The following is a 21,252-nucleotide window of genomic DNA, read 5'->3' as shown; positions in this document are numbered from 1 at the left end:
CTACTTCAGCTTTTGTCGCTACGTGGGACAGTGTGCCATACTCTAATGGTGGAGGGGTAAGACCTACAGTAATCTTTGATTATCCATGAATGGTCCGTCTGGTTTGTGTGGAAGATTTTTGAATACTGTCTTTTGGTTTTTTGAAGGTGGCCTCTTTCCAAGTGGTTTTAGCCTACAATGTTCATCGCTCTTTCATCCTGATTTATTATGGAGATGTTGCAGACACAGGACTACCTTGGCAGGTAAGTGAATTTAGCCTACTGCTTCTTGTGAACTGTATAAATGAGAAAAACAAATACAGATATACAATTCAAAAGGAATTGCTTGTGAATGCAGAAAAGGGGTTATTTCTCTCTTTTCTGCCTTTTTTATAGAATGAGAACATAAAACATGTTGTTTACTCCTACAGGCTGGCTATTACACTGTGGACTCTATCAGTTCTTTCACAATTCCAGTATCCAGTGTCCCAGAACTCTCGTCAAGCAGTAATATCAATGTGACTGCTTGCTGGTCTTTCCGTGTTGATGGTTCACCAAACTGTAAGCTGACGAGTTATATTATTGCTAACAACAAGATACTCAAGGTTGAATTCACTAAACTTTTGTGCAACTGTAGCATGCTTTGTTTGAACTCAAAACCTGAAATTTATTTACAGTTCAGCTTTCCGTTGCACCATGTAGATGAGTGCACTTTCAGCCTTTTAAAAAGCCAACTTAGATGCTGGATTGCAGTGGGGGAGTCGTACTATACAATCCCATAAAATCTGCCAGATTATAGTAGTCTGCTGTACTCTCTACAACCTTGCACTCAGAAACACCCTTCGATCTGGGGAAGTGCCCTGGGCAAATTCTGTGGGCAGTAGTTTTGTGGCCATAATAGCCTAGCTCAATGACCGTATTTACATCATTCATGCTTTGAATCGGGTTCTAAAATCATATGGGACACATAAAAATAAACAACATTACAAACCATCACAATTCATTCTTAATGAATTCCCTTTTATAACTTTTAACCAGTGCAGTATGGCTGTGAGCTTATGTTTCATTGAAGAACTAAAGAATTCCTTCTCACTTACATTTTTCCTAGTGCCATCTAATTTCCTGCCATTTGGGAATGGAGAAATAGTAACCCCCCGACTGGAAAATGGAAGTTCTGAAGCCTTTAAGTTGCAGCAGCCTTTCAAATATTTTGGACGCACACACAATCAGACCTTTGTAAGCAATTTTATTTGTTGCTTTACATATTTTTTTAATGTACTTGCATCTAAATGAATAAGTGTATTTGAATGAATTAAAGTACTTGCTTCACTTTATTCATACTTTGATATCTTAATGTACAAGTTTTGTTATTGTCAAATCAAGAAGTCTTTTGATTCATAGAGTTAACTAGTAGAAAATGTAGCTCATTCTACCTCTTAATTATGTCATCATATATTCCCCTTACAACACAAAAATATTTTTGTCTTAAATTTAGGTGAACAACAATGGCCTTCTAACATTTACTGAGCAACTGTCCGACAACATCCCACTTCTTAATTCTGGAAGAGACTTCATTGCTCCTCTTTGGACTCACCTTGACAATAGACGTGGAGGAACTATCTCCTATAGAGAGGACACAAGCAGCGCTGTACTGGCACAAGTCACTGCAGCTGTTAACCAATATTTCCCTAACCTTCCCATTCCTTTTAATACTAAATCAGCCTTTGTGGCTACCTGGGACAGGGTGCCCTACTCCTCTGGTGAAGGGGTAAGACCTAATTTGTCAGTACTAGGGGTGGGCAATATGACCAAAATCTTATATTACAATCTTATATTTTATAATAGCAACATTTTTGATTCCAAAGACATTTCATAATTCTTGTCACCAAGGTCAATATCACAAAAAACGAATACTAGCCTAACAAACAAAACAAAGCAAAACTCAAGCTCACTGATAACATTTAAATAGTCAGCGATAAAATAAAAATAAAAAAACTAATTACAAGCAATAGCAAAATAAAAAAATAGACCTACCTGAAAAACTTAAATAATTTGTGATTTAGTCCAGAGCAGTAAGTGATTTTCTCTCTTGTTGTTTGAATAATATTAATGAAAGACAGCTATAAAGATAATAGGCTGTTCTCACTTAAAGAGCTGCCCGGATCCAATACACTGTTGTCTTTACTTTCTTAATTTTCTATGTTCACTTAAGGCATAAATTACTTTATTTACTAGGATACTTGCAAAGACAGGCATTTTGACACATACAAGTGTGTGTATTTAATCGTTCAAGGCAAATAAAGTGCCAATACAACCCTGTTCAGTACACACACACTTGCTGAGCAGCAGGCTTCACGTGAGCGTGTCTCTTAGACAGCGCTCAGAAACAGTCTCTCAGACTGTTCACAAATAGCAAAACGAATTCTGTTTTGCTGCCTATTGCGCCTCAATGGTTTAAAATCACTTGTTTTTAAACCACAATGCTTAAAAAACGCATGCAAACGTTAAGCTTTTGTGATGTGCACACAGCAACGTCACGTGAGGTATATCCCCCACCCCTAGACAGTACTCTATCAATATAGATTATCCAGTACTGTGTATTTTACTTTGAAAGATTTTGAATGCTGTTCACCTGTGTTTTGAAGGTAGTTACTTTTCAATTGGTTTTGCTCTCCAATGTTGACCAGTCCTTCATCCTCTTCAACTATGGCAACATTGCAGAAACAAGACAACAATGGCTAGTAAGTCTCAAACTGTTGTTGCAATTTAAAAGAGAATCAGTATACAAACTGTCAATTTACATATCTTTTTATGCAGGCTCGTTATGGCACAGTTGACTTTGCGCATTCATACACTTCCTTACTGACGTCCTCTGAGTTGTCATCCAACAGCAATGTCAATGTTAATGGTCGCTGGGTTTTTCAGGTTTACAATGGTAATGTATTTTCTTTTCAACCATTTTTATTTAACAGTACTTTTGTTTTCATTTTTCTTGTTATGTTGATACTTGTACAAGTACTAGTGTGTCTTAAATGATTCTGATTGAGAACAAATTGAAATTAATTCGTTTTTTACTGGCTAAAGAAGTGAGATAGAGAAAGTGGGTCACAATCTGAGGTAATATTTGAGACCTGAGGCCTTCAAAACAGAAATAAAAGAGCATATTTTGATGAGCACCAGGACTGTCTTAGCATACCAGTGAGTAAAGTTAAAAACAACAAGTTGAAACGATGATAGATCCACATTTACCACATTTTATTTGTAGAGCAGCACAGTGGCTCAGTGGGTAGCACTGTTGTCTCACATCAAGACAGTCCCCGGTTCAAGTCCTGACTGAGCAAACTATGTAGAGTTTTCTGGTTCTCCCTGTGTCTGCATTGTCTTTGGCATTAAAGGGATAGTTCATCCAAAAATGAAAATTCTGTAAGTAATTACTCACCCTCATGTTGTTCCAACCCCGTAAGACTTTCGTTCATCTTCGGAACACAAATTAAGATATTTTTTATGAAATCTGAGAGCTGGCTCACTCCTTCATAGGCTGCTAGGTAATTGCATCTGCCGGCCCAGAAAAGTTAGTAAAGACATTGTTAAAATAGTCCTAGTGACTACAGTGGCTCAACCTTAAGTTTATCAAGAGACTAGAATACTTTTTGTGCTCCAAAAAAACTAAAATAACAACTTTATTCAACTATTTATTTTATCCCGTGTGGGCCTCTGATGTGAGTTCACAAGAGCGCCACGACTCATGCGCGAGAACTGAAAAGATGATGCTCACGCTCATTTGATTGGAAAGTGTGAAAGGAAAGCCATTCATTTTGCGGCATTAGTAAGGCACTTTTATATTTTCTCGTTGGTTTCCCACAATTCTGACATCCAGGAAAAACACACTTTAGAACCATTTAAAACACTACATCGAGACCCATTTGCGTCATCTTCACAGTTCTCACGCATTCATTGTTGCACTCTCTTGAACTCACATCAGAGGCCCACACGGAAGAAAATGAATAGCAGCCTATGAAGGAGTGAGCCAGCTCTCAGATTTCATAAAAAAATATATTAATTTGTGTTCCAAAGATGAATGAAAGGCTTACGGGGTTGGACCATCATGAGGGAGAGTAAATACTGACAGAATTGTCATATTTGGGTGAACTAACCCTTTAAAAAACTACTGTCAGGATTTACTAAAGACATGAAGTGAAAAAATAATGATTTAAACGTGTGGACAATTATTTTTGCGGCTACCTAAATTACATGTGCATTTATAGGAGTTTTAAAAAATGTCACCACACCAAGGCTCCAAAAATGAAAATAATAATAATAATAGACTCACACAATAGGTAACGTTTCGACCAAGAGCCTGAGTGCTCAAAATATTACCCACTGTGTATAGGGTTGGGTACCGAAACCCGGTACCAATTTTGAACCGGTACCCAAGTAACCGGTAGATTTCGGTACCTAATTTCAGTGCCACTTAAATGCCTCAGCTTGTCAGCTGTCAAAGGTCAATGGCGACAAAGGCAAAGAAAGGCGAAAAAGGCCACAGTGGCAAGGAACCAAAACTCCATTAGGTGACGGAACGGAGAAAAAAATGGAATGGTATGGAGATGAGTTTGTTGAGGTGTCCATGAGACCTTCACAGTGTTGATGAGGCTGGCACTTCAGGGATGCGTTGTTGTCGTGTCCATGCGATGGTCCTTCCTCAGATCTGGATATGGCCTGGATCCGGCGGTTTGCGGTAAACCTCAGGATAAACAGAGAGACTAATATTAGCGTAGACGCCATCCTTCTTATGATGTACAAAGTATATCAGGATTTATGGGTTATAGTGTTAAATTAAAGTGTTCCCGGTTCGTGTTTTTTTTTTTTTTTTTTTGCATTTTTGGAGCCTTTGTTGTGCAACTTTTTTTCCCGGATTTCTATTTTTTCTTGTGTCGAGCAGCAATCTTGAGAATTTTTTGCTGGTGATCTGCGTGCTTTGGTCCTGTTTTTGCATTTATAGGAGTTTCCCTTTTCAACACAAAATGTATGTGACAAGTATTTAAAATGCCCATGTCTTAACCCTTTTTGCGCATGACATGACCGCAATACTTACGACTAGGAGGAGGCAATATAGAGAACAGAGCGCGCATGGTAGAAGGGAGAGAATCTTTTCCACTCTTATTAATTTATTCAGAATGCCTATTCTAGCTTCTTGCATTTTTTTTATCAAAGTAAGTTTCGTAAAAATGTAACATTTTGAATAAAAAGAAAATCGCATTAATGTCAAAGACAGCAATACTTTTATCACTTGTTTTTGTTTATCTTTTGCCCGTGTTTTACTCCTGAGATTCTCTTCTCACAAGAATATGCTAATTATATATGTAAGGGATAATGTAGAGCAAGGCTACGTACCAAATAAATCAATAATTTGACACAAAATATTGATTTAAAAAGGAGTTTATTGATTTAAAAACGATTGTATTGCTCCAGAGTGAACAGAACTGTGTCCATGGCAACACTCTGTTTTTCATGGCAACGGTCTGTTATACTTAGCAGTGATGTATTATCAAGAAATAGCACACCGCATTCTACATTAGAATTCAACCAAGACATGTAATAAAGCCTATTAATATATTAACAATGTATAGATTACAGCATATAAACTATGATTAAACTATAAACTAATTGCTTGTTAATTATTTGTTAGTACTTTATATTGTTATTACTGTATACTTATTATAAAGTGTTACCAACACACTTGATTCAACCCATCAGCTCATTAGAAGAACCTCCAGAATATGAAATGGGTGTGTCAAACAGAAAAGACACAAACAATGTGCAGTGTTGGGGTCCACCAGGAGCAGGGTTGAGAAACACTGGTATATGTTTTCCTAATGGTCAGAGGTCCCAATACTTTTGACCATATAGTGCATGTTATCCATTTGTGGAGTGAAATACTTGTATTTGGTATACATGCATTCTGGTTTAGAGACAACAGGTCACAAGGTAATGCTACATTATTAAATCTGTGCATTTGACAACAGTTTGATCAGGTTTTTTCATTGTAAAATGATGATTGTTTCAAAGATAGTTAGATTTTGTTTGCAGTTGTAGATCTGCTTTTTTTTCAGTAGTCAAAATATTTTTTTTATTAATGTGTACTAAATGTATTTTTAAAATGCTATGGTGCAATATAAGCCAACTGAAACCAAAATGGAATATTGTGAAAGGTATCCTGTGTATAGTCATTTATAATAAAAGCTAGGGTTACAATAAGCACACACATTAACATTTTTATGGAGGAAGGGATAGGAGAGGGAGTTGATCCATGCATTTTTCTGTCTTGTTTTACCTTAACTACTTTGATATTCTGATTTTTCATCTCTTTTCATTTAGTTTGTGATACCTTAAACTGCACTGAAGATGAGGTTTGCCGTTTTAGAGATGGCTATGGCTGTGGTTGTTTGGAAGGACAAAGACCTAATCCTGAAACATTTGGTAAGTTTGCTGTAGCAGATGTACTGCGCTGCAAATAAATTGGATCAACACAAATGGCAATACGGGCTAATACAAGAGATAATTCACTGAATTCTCTTTCTGTTCAGATGCCATAGAGTTCTGTGCCAGCAGCACTGGCACCATGTCTCTTTCCCGCTGCCAACTCTTTGAATCTGATTTTACTCCTGAGATCCTGCACCTAAATGATCCCAACTGCACAGGGACTGTTAAAGATGGCAGGGTTCTGTTTCATTTTGACAATAAAGACCACATCTGTGGTACCACTCTATCGGTAATTCTTGGTTGATTATCCGTTTCTCACCAGTGCTACTATTGATGATGTTTTTTCATCTATACATATCTGTGACGATTAGACGATTGATGAACTGTCTTGAGATTGATATTTGTTAATGTCCTCACAGCGCAATGGCACTCACTTCATCTACCAAAACTCCATTCATTCTAACTTGCCGACGGCTGTTATTACAAGAAAGAGATGGATGAATATTACATTTTCTTGTGTGTACCCTCTGATCCAGACTCTCTCTATGACCAAGGAGATTCAAGCTGAACAGAGGTAGGAACGAAATATATAAGATTTGTAATTTGTGCAAGATTGGAAATGTACCATACATTTTAATCATTTGGTTGCCTCCATCATTCTCTGTTAAATTAGATCATAGTAACTCTGCAGTAGGGTTGGGAATTCCTTCTTTCTTTCTTTCTTTCTTTCTTTCAAAAAGCAGATTTATTTCAAGTGACAAAGCAACAACAACAACAAATACGGGGATTGTATAGTTTTTTTTTCTTTGTTTGCACTCTTACACTGTGTCTACATGGGGGAAACTGTTGTCTTGTCATTCTGGAACAATTTAAGGCTGTCTACAGTAGAGATCAGTGCGAACGATCCAAATCCATTAGTCCTGTTTTTGAAAGTAGCACAAGTATCAGAAATATAATGAGGCATCAGTATACTGTTGGACATCATTTTTCAGGAGAGGAAAAATTCAGAAACTGCTCTCTTGCCCCAAAGGGGTGTGATGATATCTTGCAATATTAAAAATGAGACTATATTTCTCGTGGTTAAAAGCTGTCTCACAATATCAGTATGACGGAGTTGAGTTTGTGGTAAAACCTTTTACAGTGCTTGCATTATGTTGTTCTGTCTCCTGCTCAGAAAGTAGAACTAAAGTGAGATTCATTAAAAGATAGGGCTATCATGATTCCTTGATTAAATTGTGCTCGATTTACAAAAAATCCTCGATTGCAATTTACCTATGTCATTTAAAGCTGCTCTAAGCGATGTCACACGTTTTTTAGGCCGAAACATTTTTTGTCACATACAGCAAACATCTCCTCACTATCCCCTGAACACACTGTAAAAAACGCGGTCTTTGTAGACAGCCCAGGCTCCACAAACGGCAACAAAAACAAACTGGTCCAACCTAGACCACGAATCATAACAAACAATGTTCCAGCCAATATCCGACAACAATAATTTGGGGGTGGGGGTTGGGGGGTTAGTGCGCGTGCAACGGAAGGGAAGGGGACGGGATGAGGAGGAGGGAGGGTCGAGCTTGCCTCCGTTTTGTTTTGTCCGTCACACGTGCATTCGCTGCCTTCGCAATCACAGAAATCACTTGAACTGAGCAGTAGCAGGGCAAAATTAGTTCAACTAAAATAGAAATAGAGGACGCCCCGTGCACTTATAAGTCCGACGTCTGGCAGCATTTTGTTTTTCCAGTCACTCGACAGGAGGACGGTAAAAAACAAACAGACTGTACACGAACTGTGTCTAAATACTGTAAACAAACACTGTTATACACAACTCCAAACACTACAAATATGATGTATCATTTAAAACGGCACCACAACGACAAACTCCTGCAACTGGGTGCGAAAGAGAGAGTGAAAGAAGGCCAAACATCTATACAATGTAGTTTTGCTTCAATGTGGTCTAAGTCAAGTGCAAAAGCTCAAGAAATAACCAGGTGTATCTTGAGTTTGTAATCGCAAAAGACAAGAGACCGTTCTCTGTTGTTGACAATGTTGGATTTCGCTTTTTCACAAACCAGTACAAACATAATCCAAAGTTTTAAAAGCGGGCATAGGCTTGAAAGATCTGCTCATAGCATTGCTGTCGTTACAGACAACGCATGCAACATGTAGGTGGCAGTGAGAAAAGCCGGGTTGTCACCTCATATTAAGTGTTTTTCAAACACATTTTATCTTGCTTCCGAAAGCAGGATTGCATGTTCCCCGCATTAGTCGCTTTCTTGGTCGCGTGAGGAAAGTCATGGCTTTCTTTCATCATAGTGCAACAGCAACAACTGTGCTTGCTGCAAAGCAAAAGATGCTTGATATCATTGCATAAGCTTATCATGGATTTTGTTACACAATGGAACAGCTCAATGGAAATGCTGGAAAGCTATTTCGAACAACAAGCGCCTTTAACGACAGCCCTCTTGAGCACAGAGGTGCGCAATGCCCGTCAACTCGATACTCTGGAGAGCGCCGACACCAGTGATGCCGAAGAAATAGTAAACACCTTAAACCGCTAAAAAAAACACCACTGTCCTTTCTGATGAAAGGAGAACCACCCTGTCACTCATAGTGCCCTTGAAATTCATGATCGAACAGAGCATGACACTGGACAAGAAAGACTCTACAACTATAGCTAACATGAAGACTGCCATCCTCCAAACCTCTCAAGCAGATACACTAAGGAAGAGGATTATCTACTTGATAGTACTGTACTGTACTTCGTTTGTTTCCCCACTTACTCCCTGAACAGCGTGAAGAACACCAGTTGAAGAACAAATCAGACCAGTTACAGCAGGTATGTCTGCATTACGTCAAGTCACAGTTTATACATTCAGGTATGGATGATATTGGCATTTTGCCAGGAGCATACAAAAAAAATGAAATGTTGATTTGTGTGATCAGTTTTCTATTGCTCATTTGCATGCCACGTTAATTATATTATATAGCCGTGTGAGTTGGTTAATCTTGTTGTAGTGGCCACCCTGATTCTAGATTTTGAGCAGTTTCATTTTAATTACCGTAACAGTTTTCCAGGATCTCCTTTCCAAAAGGTTAGGAGGAAATAAAAATGGTAGTCTGTTTTAGAATTTGCATTCGTTGTTCTAATAAGCTTTGAAAATAAGATAGCTACACTCTGAGAAGCTATACTCTAAGAAGCTATTATCCAAGAAATTGACACTAAAAGTTTCACAAAATGGATCTAACTCAAACTGCACATTTTAGAGTGGCCTTTTATTGTGGCCAGCCTAACACAAGAATTAACACAGAAATATTGTGAACAATATTTGAGCGAAATAGTCCTTTTGTGTGCATAGAAAAAGTCTTAGATCTTTGAGTTTATTTCATGAAAAATGGGGGCAAAAACAAAATTGTTGCGTTTATAATTTTGTTCAGTGTAAATACAGCGGCCGTGCAAACACTAGGCCTAAGACAAGCCCCTACCGCTTCTGGCGACATGCCTCCCATTTCGCAGATAGAATCGGCAAAAAGAAATTTGGAAATCTGAATTTGAAAGCAGATATTCTAGCCTCTCTGAGAGAGGATATCTCAGTCGTTATCTGGGCGGAACTTAAAAATGCCCTTCTGAAGACTTTAGCTTTCTTAACAACGAGTCAAATCGGAAATTGCAAACAACACGGTGGCGATCCGTTCTGAAATGGATAACATGAAGGCCGCTATCAGCGATCCGTTCTGAAATGGATAACATGAAGGCCGCTATCAGTGATGTGGAGGAAGGATTATCAACATGGTCGGACGAGATTACTTCATTACAGGAGACCAATCTCCAGATACAATCTCCAGGCAAACATTTCATTCTAGTCTTAAATCCAAGACGAGGGGGGCAGGAACCATAATACGTAAGAATATACCATTTGTAATATCTAAAATAGACTCAGATCCCATGGGATGTTATATCATTGTGATGGGGAGAGGGATACTCCTGTAATTCTTATGAACATTTACGCCTCAAACTGGGACGAGAATACATTCTTTACTCATACTTGGTTTTAAAATTTGCACGTTTGCTAGTTAAGAAATTAAAGGCTGATAAGAACTCTAAAAAGCAAGCTGCAAACTGTTATAGTGAATGCCATTTAAATGTTGAGCAGCAAGCTCATTGACTGCAGATGCAACATGAACCAATCAGCTTGCAGTTAACGCTGTAAATATTATTAGCTTGCATTAAAGGGATAGTTCACCCAAAAATTAAAATTAGCCCATCAAGCTTTATAATGGCAGTGAATGGCTGTACGTATATATTTTGAAGTCCATCAAAGTGCATCCATCCATGATAAAAGTGCTCCACATGACTCTGGGGGGTTAATAAATGCCTTGTCAAGTGAAATGATGCGTTTGTGTGAGAAAAATATCCATATTTAAAACTTACCTACGCAAGTCGACTTACGCCAAAAGAGTAACACTCGACGATGTATGACGTAGGCTGTAGGAGGAGCGCAAGCTTTGATGCCTTTTGCGGTTCAAATAAACAGGGCTGGGCAACAAATTCAAGTTCCTTCGACATCTTTCTTTAAAAATTGTCATTTTAGACTTCTAATTCGTGATTAGTGTTTTGTTTTGCTCTATCCTCTGCTCTTCCACGTTCATCATTACGTTGTGCGTCAAGGTCAATTATTAGTCTTCCACTGTAAATTGATGCGTACAGCCATCTGCCGGAAGCTAGTTATTTTAGTCGCTAAAGTTTTAAACATTGATATTTTTCTTACACGAACGCATCGCTTCACTTGACAAGGCATTTATTAACCCCCCAGAAACATGTGGAGCACTTTTATCATGGATTGATGCACTTTGATGGACTTCCCCTCCCCTGGAACGAGAGTCCCCTCGTTCCAGGGCACCAGATGGGCAAGGTCGAGGAACTCTTCGGCATACTTTTCGATCGGGCGGTGGTCTTGTGTGATGGCAAGAAGTAGATCGGCTGGGGCAATTGGGGTAAGGAAAAGGGCCCTCTTGCTGTCAGTCTGAATTGGTCCGATCTTCTGTTACTGAAGCAGACACTGGAGAGGAAGATGTAGGGTTAATAGGGAGGTTTATTGACAGCAAATGGGGCAGTGATGAAGTGAGCAGGTAAGTGAGAGTCCAAAGGATGATCTTGAGGGAGACACAGAGAAATGGAAGACATTGGAGACAGGGAGATCAATCCAATTCGTATTAATGAGATCAGACCATGAGCTGGGGTGTGGTGTCTGCAGTTATTTTGGTAGTGATGAGGGGGATGATGGTGTGAAGTGTGACAGGTGTGAGTGATAGTGAATGATGTGCAAGTGGCACAGTGGAGGGTGATGGGAGATGTAGTTCAAAGGAGGTGACAAGGCTGATCTGTGACAGTAAGAGCCAGGACATTTTTCAATATAACTCTGATTGTATTCATCTGAAAGAAGAATTTCATATACTCCTAGGATTGCTTGAGGGTGATTACATCATTAATTTTCATTTTTGGGTGAACTAGTAAATGGTCTACATCTACATAAATACACCTGGCCAGAGGAGAACTGGCCCCCTGCCTGAGCCTGGTTTCTCCAAAGGATTTTTCTCCATTCTGCCACCTGATGGAGTTTTGGTTCCTTGCCACTGGGGACATTAAATGTAACATTTAATTTAATTTTCAACAATAATATTGATCTGCCTGCATTGGCACCATTATATGAGAACTGCACTGAGCTGGACGAGGATATCACGGTTTTCTCCAGAGTGACTATATATAAATTAACTAAATTAATAACTTTTTTACAACAAAAATGTACTTACTTCAGCTGGACTGTGATGCCATTTTCTTCCGGAAACAAACTTTGTTGCATTATTTTCCTGTTATCTCTGTAAAACTGCTTTGAAACAATCTTTTTTTTTAATTGACTTAACAGGACTCCTTGAAGGCGGCTCCCCAACAAGTTGGATGCTTAGCATTGCAAAGGCATTTAGCATCACGTTGCATGCCCCCATGGAGCCTCCCTGATTCTAGCCCAGAACCTGGTCAATACTTATCAGGTTGAGCATAGTGTTCCAGAGTCTATCTGAGGATCGCTCTGTATGAATACTTAACTCCCTGTTAGGTCAGCCCTAGAGCTGGAGGCGCTCCCCTTATCAGGATCCCTTTTAGAGTGCCCAGCCCCCACAGAGCTTTGAAGCACTGTGTAGATGCAAGATTGAGTAGAGTTACTCCCTCTGTTTCTAAGATTTAGAAAGCACTATGCTGAGTCCTACTCTCCAGGATGCCCGTGTCTATGATCTGGTCTGTGAGCGATTACTGCCGCTTTCTGCAGTCCTCCCTATCGGATGCCTCCACAAGTGAGGCAAATAATGTTAGAAACTCTGTTTAGGAAACAGACAGTTTGTTGGAAAGACTAGGTCAGTAAATTAAACCAGGTGAGCCTCCCTGGTGGCATGGGGGTTGACTTTATGTCCACATCAGAAAGTGACTGGACGGGACTCCTTTTGGACCCCCTGGCCATATTCCCTTAAAGGAACCCCTTTCACAGAAGTTGTTGGTTTCAAGCCTTTGAGCGGCCTTGGTAGGCGTCTTTTGAGGCTCACAGTTTGGGCAGTGGCTGTAAGGAATACTGTCACTGACAGCCTGTATGTGACCAGAAGGGGGAGTGTTTGGCATTTCTGACGTTTTTTTCACAGCCATAATTGGCATGCACTCCCCTCAGCATGGTGGTGTAGGTATATCGTACCCCAAAGTATCATCAATGCAGTGCGAGTTACCTTTCGAAAGGGAACGTCTCAGGTTACGACTGTAACCTATGTTCCCTGAGAACTGGAAATGAGACACTGCGTCTTTTGCCATGCCTCAGTATGCCTGTTGAACAGTCCCTTCAAACGATAAGTGGATGACATGTTCTCTATAGGCGCCCCTATATACTTCTGGGTAGGGCTGCACGATATTGGGAAAAAATTACATTGCGATACTTTATTTTTCTGTGATATATTTCGCGATATGAAAATAATTTCAACAGATGACTTGAATAGCTCTCTTTGGAAAGAATGAATCATCTGAATGACTGGGGTGATTTTGTAATGGAGTAAATCTGCATAAACTAGTATAGTTAACTAATGTAGTTAACTAGAGTTTAATAAATGGAACCAAATTGTAAAGTGTTACGGATTTGTTATGTCTCGTGAGTTCAGTGTTGGACAGATCAGTTGTTTTAACCATTCATTAAAGTGAATCGGTTCAAAGGAGTCAATTAGTTCGCGAATTTGAGGTGTCATTAACGGACCACGGCACACGTTGTGTGATTATCCCGGCAGTTGACATCGCACAAGATTTGTCTCAACACAGAAAACATTTCATCACTGGATAGATTTCTTTTTGTTTTGTTTATTGAAAGTGTGGTTTATCCTAATGTGTGGAACGCTTTTCAGAGAAGATTTTTTAGCACAATTTACAACCAGCGGTAGTTCGGGAAAAAAATATATCCGAATGCTTCACGTGAGACTTCCGACCTTTTATCGTTGTGTATTCTCAAAGATATTCAGTCAACTCAATTCATTACTATGCGCGAGGGAGGGAGAAAGAGCAAGACAGTTTGAAAACGGTGAGAGTGCGTGCGCGCGACCGGGGCTTTCTCTCTCTCTGCTCGTTCTCTCAGTTTTACAAGCGCAGCAGTCAGTCATCTATCACACAAAAATACGCTTTGGCGGCCACCAAAAAATGTTTTATGCAGGAAGGGCATTCTGACTTTATTTTTAATTCTCGTGTTCGTTCAAGCTCAGAAATAAGAGAAAGACCACTGATCTTTGTGTCTGCCCAACTTACAGAAAAGAATGCGCGAGTTCCAGTCTTCTACAGTTGATGTTTAAACTGACAGGACTTAAAAACACATGCAAATGATAAACTTTCACTATATGATGGTTAAACTTTGCAATTAATACTGGAATCGCAAGCGTTACGTGCCGGGGAGCTGCTGGCCCGTTCTGATCATGAATCACGGATTAACTACGATCCCTAAGGCTACTTACATCGCACATCCTGCGATGCGACTATCGTGGATGCGCACATCGCGATGTCGATGCTAAAACGATACATCGTGCAGCCCTACTTCTGGGTTGCACTAGTAGTGACGTCATAGGCTGTCACCGGTCAATATGATTGCTGTGATTAGATAAGTGTTTCAGACACTGTTCACATGGAGGCGTTCCCCAAAGCATCATCGACACAGTGTCTGGTTCCCTGTTCTCAGGGAACATAGGTTACAGTCGTAAACTGAGACATTTTTATGCATGTTTGGGCTGAGTTCTCGCTGCATCTACACTGTTCTGACCAGCAGGAGTAACCAGCGTGTGGCGTTTCGAGCACTTGTGAATAATTTTGCAAAGCAATTCGTTCAGTTGATTTAAAGTGTCGAAAAGATTAATATATCCCATCAGTACATCGTAAATCAGCGTTTTCAGGTCTGCCGATTCAATCAGCCCATGATGGCACATGAAAAATGAAAAATGCTCGGCAGAGTTCAAGTGAGGTCGCTTCAACCACCATAAAAGTTCCTTCCAAACCAACTGACCGCAGCAGCAAACATAACAAGCGTTCACCCAAAACCGGAAATCAACTTGCTATGTGTGCATTACACAATTTCAATGCACATGTGGAGGCAAAGAATCACCTGATGTGGATACACATTTGGAAAGGAAAATATGTAACATTTCAACAGATTCAAAATTCAAAATAGTACATGTTAATGCTGAAAACATGACTGATGATTGTTTTAATCAACTGACAGCCCTTAACAGTAGTAATAATCTTTGAGTAATAACGTCTCTACGTATGTAACCCTTGTTACCTGACCGACGAATGGGAATCTCACTAGAGGGGCCAGTCTACTTTCCGTGTAACTAAAACGAGCCAATGTACATCGGTATTCGATAATTGGATCAGCTGCTCTGCCTCGCAGCACGGATATATAATAAGCAGCAGGTGCATCGCATCTTCGGGTTTTCACTGAGGATCCGAGTAGGTGACCTTCACTGACGACGAGTGAGTGCTGGGCCTGGAGCGCCGAATGAGTGCTGGGTTACCGTGAGCCCCGCAGCTCAACGTCACGACATGCAGAGGAGCGAGAGGTCTGTTCGGGTTTGTCATGTTCCCATGTGTAAACGTGAACAACCCACGAACAACGTCTCAGCATGCTTATGCTCAGGCATGTGAGACCGTGATCATGGCCGCCAGGGAAGACAGGAAACAACCGCATCCAGAAAAACACGTGTGGAATGTCATCTTTAGAAAGATGCAACTCACACCCATGTAAGCTCTTTTAGGAGACTCGCTCTCTCTTGGTGCTGAAGCACACAGGGGAAAAGATCGTGGCAACTCAGACAGGAATGTGCTGCCTGTAGTGTGCACTCACTCTCATTGAAGGCGCTTAACAGCTGTAATAACAGCTTTTTAGCACTCTGAAAAAGCGCACCGTCACCAGCTGTAAGAACAGCCTTTTACCGCTCACTGAAGGAACACACACACAAACGAGAGGACTCAATCCCCGCTGTAGTGCCGTCACACCAACACCAATTAATGGAAAGCGTCTTCCTTGAAGAACTGGCTCTTTAGAGAACACTGCTTGCAGATTAGACACAGGAACAAACGAACCGCTAGGCGTTGAAGGGAAAAGCTGAAGATGGGATACCCCTGCTGCTCATTATATACCCGTGCTGCGAGGCAGAGCAGCTGATGCAATTATCACATGCCAATGTGCATTGGCTCGTTTCAGTTACACTCGAGGTAGATTGGCTTCTCTGATGAGATTCCTATTCATCGGTCATCTGATATAACATTGAAAGTCAGTGGCGTCATGCCCATTCAAAGTTTTTCCTTTTTCCTAATATGGTGTCTGTGTATATCAAATCTAGAGCGCTACACGCGTAGCTCTCTAGAATCTTTGCAGTGAATGTAACAAATCGGCATTGAATCAGTTATCGGATGATATTAAAAGGTAGTGGGATTATTTGTGGTTAACCTGGAAATTTTAACTTGATCAGAAAGTTATGGATTTGATATTAGCTGCGAATTCAGAGCATTAATTTAAGTTGTGTCAGTGTAACGTTATCGATAGCTAGCCTAGTCTAACCGTAAACTAGTTGGCTAACGTTACTGCCTGCCATACAAAGCCAATAAGCCATAGTAGGTTAAATGTACAAGTTACAAGTTACTAGCTTTTCTATTAGCTCATAAATTACTCTTTACAAGTTCATTATTTAAAATAATACAATAATGAGCAGTGTAACTAGAGTATTTCAATGATTTTACTAAAGTAATGTTACATATTACATTTGATTTGATTACTTTTTTACATTTCTGTCAAATATTAACCATTTTTAAATAAACGGGGTAGTGTTAACCTTATTCAGCACTGAAATCTGTCAAACTTCTTTCAAAGTCCTTCATCACATATTAATATTAAAATAACTTAATTTTAGAGCACCACAAAGCCAGACCTCAGCACCTTTATGTACCTTTAATGTAAGATCGTTCTTAGGTCACATACCAATTTAAAATCATAACATAAAAACTGCAATGGTACTGTTTTTCAAAAGCAAACTTCAAAAGCTTTTGAATTTGAGCTTACAGTTCTTTCATCAACCTGTCTTTTACATAAACTTACAAAATAGATATTTTAACTTAGTCCTCAGATAGAGGGGGGTTGCTGCTAGTTCCGTTAAGGTATTTCTGTCCCTCCCAAACTGCATTGAAATGGTATGTTTAGCAGCCAGAATTTAATTTTTTTTTTTTTTGTTTGTTCTCATGGGTAACTGTCTGTATGAAGACCTGTGTGCTGAATGTTGCCTGGCTCTGAGTCATAATAAATAGAATGCAGAAGTAGTTGTACAAGTAGTGTGCAAACTGTGGTTCAAAATAAGTGATTACACACGTGCAGCATGTGGAGTTAGCTTGCTAGCAGCAGTAGCAGCACATGGATATGTTAACTAATACATATTACATTGACTACATACACCATATTTGAGATTTATTCTTTATATTAAAAATTTAGGAAGTGGGACTGACAGTACACAGATAAAGTGTACTTTGTAAGTTATACATGTAATGAGTAATGAGTTATGAAGAAAATGTTAAGTGATAGGCTACATATATTTTACTGAAATGTTTAGAGAACTGTAAAAAATATTATGATGATGTGAGATGACAAAAAAATCCAAGAAAACAGATATTAATTATGCTTTTGGCTTTGTGTTTGCAAAGCCGGGGGGCTTTAACCCCTCTTTTCTCCCTCTACTTTTGGAATCTTCCTTTTTCATTTCGTCTTCTGGTCCTGAGTTTGCTTATTTCAACGGTGGCAATTCTTGGATTGAGCATTATCCTTGCTCTCTTGCACTGGGGCAGAAGGACTGGTGAGCGAACCAAAAGGAATGAGAGAGAATCAGAGAATACTTCAAGAACACCTCAATCGTTTCATCGACAGAGTGGTAGGACAAATAGTTTCTTTGATTGAGTCATTAATATGGCTGGATCAATTCTGTTTGTGGACCACTGGATTAGGACACTCATTACCTTTGGATCTAAAATGTTGTCAACATTTCATCTTCTGGAACGAACTTTAAAATGCAAGCCTTACAGATGTGGATCACTTATTGGGTTTATACCGGTGACAAATTGAACTGAGTCTTTAGATCTATACTGTATAAGAACACCCTTTTTATCTAGTTAGGTTGATTTGTAACAAACATTGCTGTTTTTATTGTTATCGTTCTTGTTTACACTTTTCAAGTGTTCCTAACACAAATAAACAGTCAGTGCTAATGAAAATAAATTTGGTGCAAATTGAACTTGTGGTGAACCAAGAAAATTAATAGTCCATAATGATATTTGATTACTACTAGAATTACTGTAGCTTGAAGATTGACAGAGCAAATTAAATATAAAATCTCTGCAAGATTTAAAGGAAAATAAAACTAGAGTGCCTGCATTAGATTACCTATAGGTAATAGGGGTTTAACTAAACTGAGTTTTATAAAGCATTGTGAGCATTAATGAATATTACTTAATGGTGAAAATCAATACTTTGATCTAGTGACAGTGGGCAGAAACAAATTGCACTGGATGTATTATGGAATAAGATATTTTTCTAAGTTTATTTTTTGTCTTTTTTTCATTCTTTATATAACGGTTTGACTCCAGAATAATAATAAAAAAATGTCTTACCTTTTTAAGTCTTACACTTGTCTTGTGTGTGTTTCTCCCCTTTATGTTGCTGGTTCCTTGCTCCAAAAGTGAGTTTTGTCTTCTAAAAATCTTGTCCTTCAACCAAAGACTGTAGTACCCCATGGCTGTGCCCAGTGAGGCAACAGCTACTGCATCCATCAGTAGGGGCTAACAGATTGATGCTACCCAGTCAATTCTTTAACCTCCCACCCTATTATAAACATACAGGTTAAGGATGCACGTTGTACAAAGAAACAGGAAACTGAGGCATTATTATGAGACGACTTCATGATATATATTAAAAAAAAAAACGTAATTTTTAAACTAAAAAAAATGAAAAACAATTCATGAAGCTCCATTAATGTTGCTGGTGACAGAGGGCAGTAATAAGAATACATGGTATATTCTAAATATTGTCTTTTGGTAAGCAAAACAGTTGTCATTTTGTGAAATTAAATTCTTAATGCTTCCCAACCTTACTCTGCAGTTGTACTAAGTGGCTGTTGCTAATTTTCTATATTTTAGTCATGACCATTGCTGTTAATTGTTTTCTTACATTTTTACCCCATTGTTTTATGTAACTTTTACATTTTGCCCCACAGTGTGATAAGCATTGACCTTCCTGGCCAGGGCGCATACCAAATCCACATGATTCCTTACCATGATGCACAGTTTACCCGCCCATATGAGGGGGGTGTGAGAGTGGGAGTGCAGGTTAACCAGCAGATTTACATGGCGGTTGAGGTGGAGGGAGTGGATAGAAGTCAGATTGCAACAGTTCTGGACAACTGCTGGGCCACACCAGTTAATGAGAGCGAATATCAAATTCGCTGGAATCTGATTATTAGAGAGTGAGTAACTGACTTGAAGTTTCCCTGGTTAACTGACTACATTTATTGTCATCTCAAAAATGGAAAATTGAAATAATAAAGTAAGTGCGGTTTTATTGAATTAGGCCCCCTGAAATCCCCCCCCCCCAAAAAAAAAGAAAAAGAAACAATGCATCAATTGCTTCAAAAATGACAGATAAATAATTTAAAAAAAAACATTTCTGACCAATAAATAATTTTGCTTGAAATTTTGGATTGTGTGTTTAAAAGTGGACTGAAAGTGGTATAGGCTTCATATAAGTCCTTATTCACATTTTGTCTGCCTTTTCTAGATGCCCCAACCCTGAGGATGGAACAGTGGAGGTTATACAGAATGGCATTGACACAACAAGCCGTTTCTCCTTTAGGATATTCACCTTCACAGGAGCTTCCGATCGCATATTTGTGCACTGTCAGGTTCACCTCTGCCTGGTGCAGAATGGAAGATGTGCACAGGTAAAATATTCAATAACCATAATATATCTTTAGTGATTCTTCCCTTGCATTGCTTTATCAGTAACCTCCAGATAAATTACTGTTTGAACATTATAATATCAAAGAAAACACTATGAAAATTACACTGTAGAATGTGTGCAAGTAATGCTAAATGTCTGTCATTTTCAGTCATGCATACCCGGACGTAGGCGCAGAAGGCGCAGATCTTTGGACTTCTATCACTCTGCAGCGATCACCATAGGTCTTTAAGGGAGCTAGATGAACATCCCTGCTGGATGAAAGATAAATGATGTCAGAAAGATATAACTTTATCATTATAGAGGAAGTGTTATTTAAAACAGAAAACCATACATTTGTTGAGGGTGGGGGTTTTATGACTGCATAGTAGACTTGACATTGTATTAAATGAAATAATTTGTTTTTCTTTTCTATTTAAAGTGTTCATGAAGTAATACTATATCATCGAAGGAGTTTTTAAATTAATTTTTGATTTTTTTTAAGACCTCAGGAGGCATTTTTTGTTCATGTAAACTATAATGTTATTAAATTATTAAAAAGATGTCAACCCTTCAGAATGCCATGCACAAAAATGTACAAGTGAAAGAGGCCTGTCTATCTAAATGAGTTGAACAGTTACCGAGTTGATTTTGAGTTTAGATGGTGGTGGTGGTGGTGGTGGTGGTGGGGGACTTGCAACAATGCAGAAGTCATAACTTCAATCCTAAAGCTCATAATCCTAAAGCTAAATCTCCTTAGCCTTGGGAGAACATCCATAAACTCTGCATGTGCTAATCATGATGCAAGAGATTCATATTGGATCATTATTGATCCAAAAACGCTATAAAAAAAGAGTTTGTTTTTCTGCTATACTGTATAGGTCCCATTGTAGTCGTTTTCTGTTTCTGTGCATTCATTACAGCAAAGTAGAGTTTGGAGTTATATTTTATCACAAATTTCTTGATAAATAAAATATTTCTATCATGTTTGCTTCTGTCACAGTTCTGTATCTTCATCTTCCTCATTGTATGTGTCCAACCACACAGTTGTGACAACTTCCCATATACAGTAAAACATTTTAAAAGCATTTTACTTGAAGCCTTTAAATATAATCCATTCAAGTATTTTATTTTTAATAAACTTTGCAATAAGTCTAGTGCTAGATATTCAATGGTCATCTGTAAGAGGTATTATTGGAAAGTGGAAGCATTTAGGATCAGCAGCAACTCAGCCATGAAGCAAAAGACCATTAAAGTCACAG

General features: G+C 38.8%; 1 protein-coding gene across 1 annotated transcript; it reads left to right on the top strand.

Annotated features, from left to right (window-relative positions):
- The first annotated feature begins 213 nt into the window (after positions 1 to 213).
- LOC143724581 (pancreatic secretory granule membrane major glycoprotein GP2) lies at positions 214 to 20,977 on the top strand. Its single transcript, XM_077217746.1, has 11 exons — positions 214 to 242; positions 410 to 485; positions 1,474 to 1,746; positions 2,624 to 2,719; positions 2,796 to 2,913; positions 6,354 to 6,455; positions 6,563 to 6,747; positions 6,878 to 7,032; positions 19,272 to 19,520; positions 19,832 to 19,994; positions 20,163 to 20,977. Exons 1-11 carry the CDS (start codon positions 214 to 216, stop codon positions 20,241 to 20,243), a joined length of 1,527 nt encoding a protein of 508 aa, XP_077073861.1. The 3' UTR covers positions 20,244 to 20,977.
- Positions 20,978 to 21,252: the final 275 nt, after the last annotated feature.

Source organism: Siphateles boraxobius, unplaced genomic scaffold, assembly GCF_051911475.1.
Source record: "Siphateles boraxobius isolate OS27281-9 unplaced genomic scaffold, OSU_SipBor_1 76, whole genome shotgun sequence".
NCBI lineage: Eukaryota > Metazoa > Chordata > Actinopteri > Cypriniformes > Leuciscidae > Siphateles > Siphateles boraxobius.
Note: the sequence above shows the minus strand (reverse complement) of the source record. Positions and strands in the feature narration are given on the sequence as shown.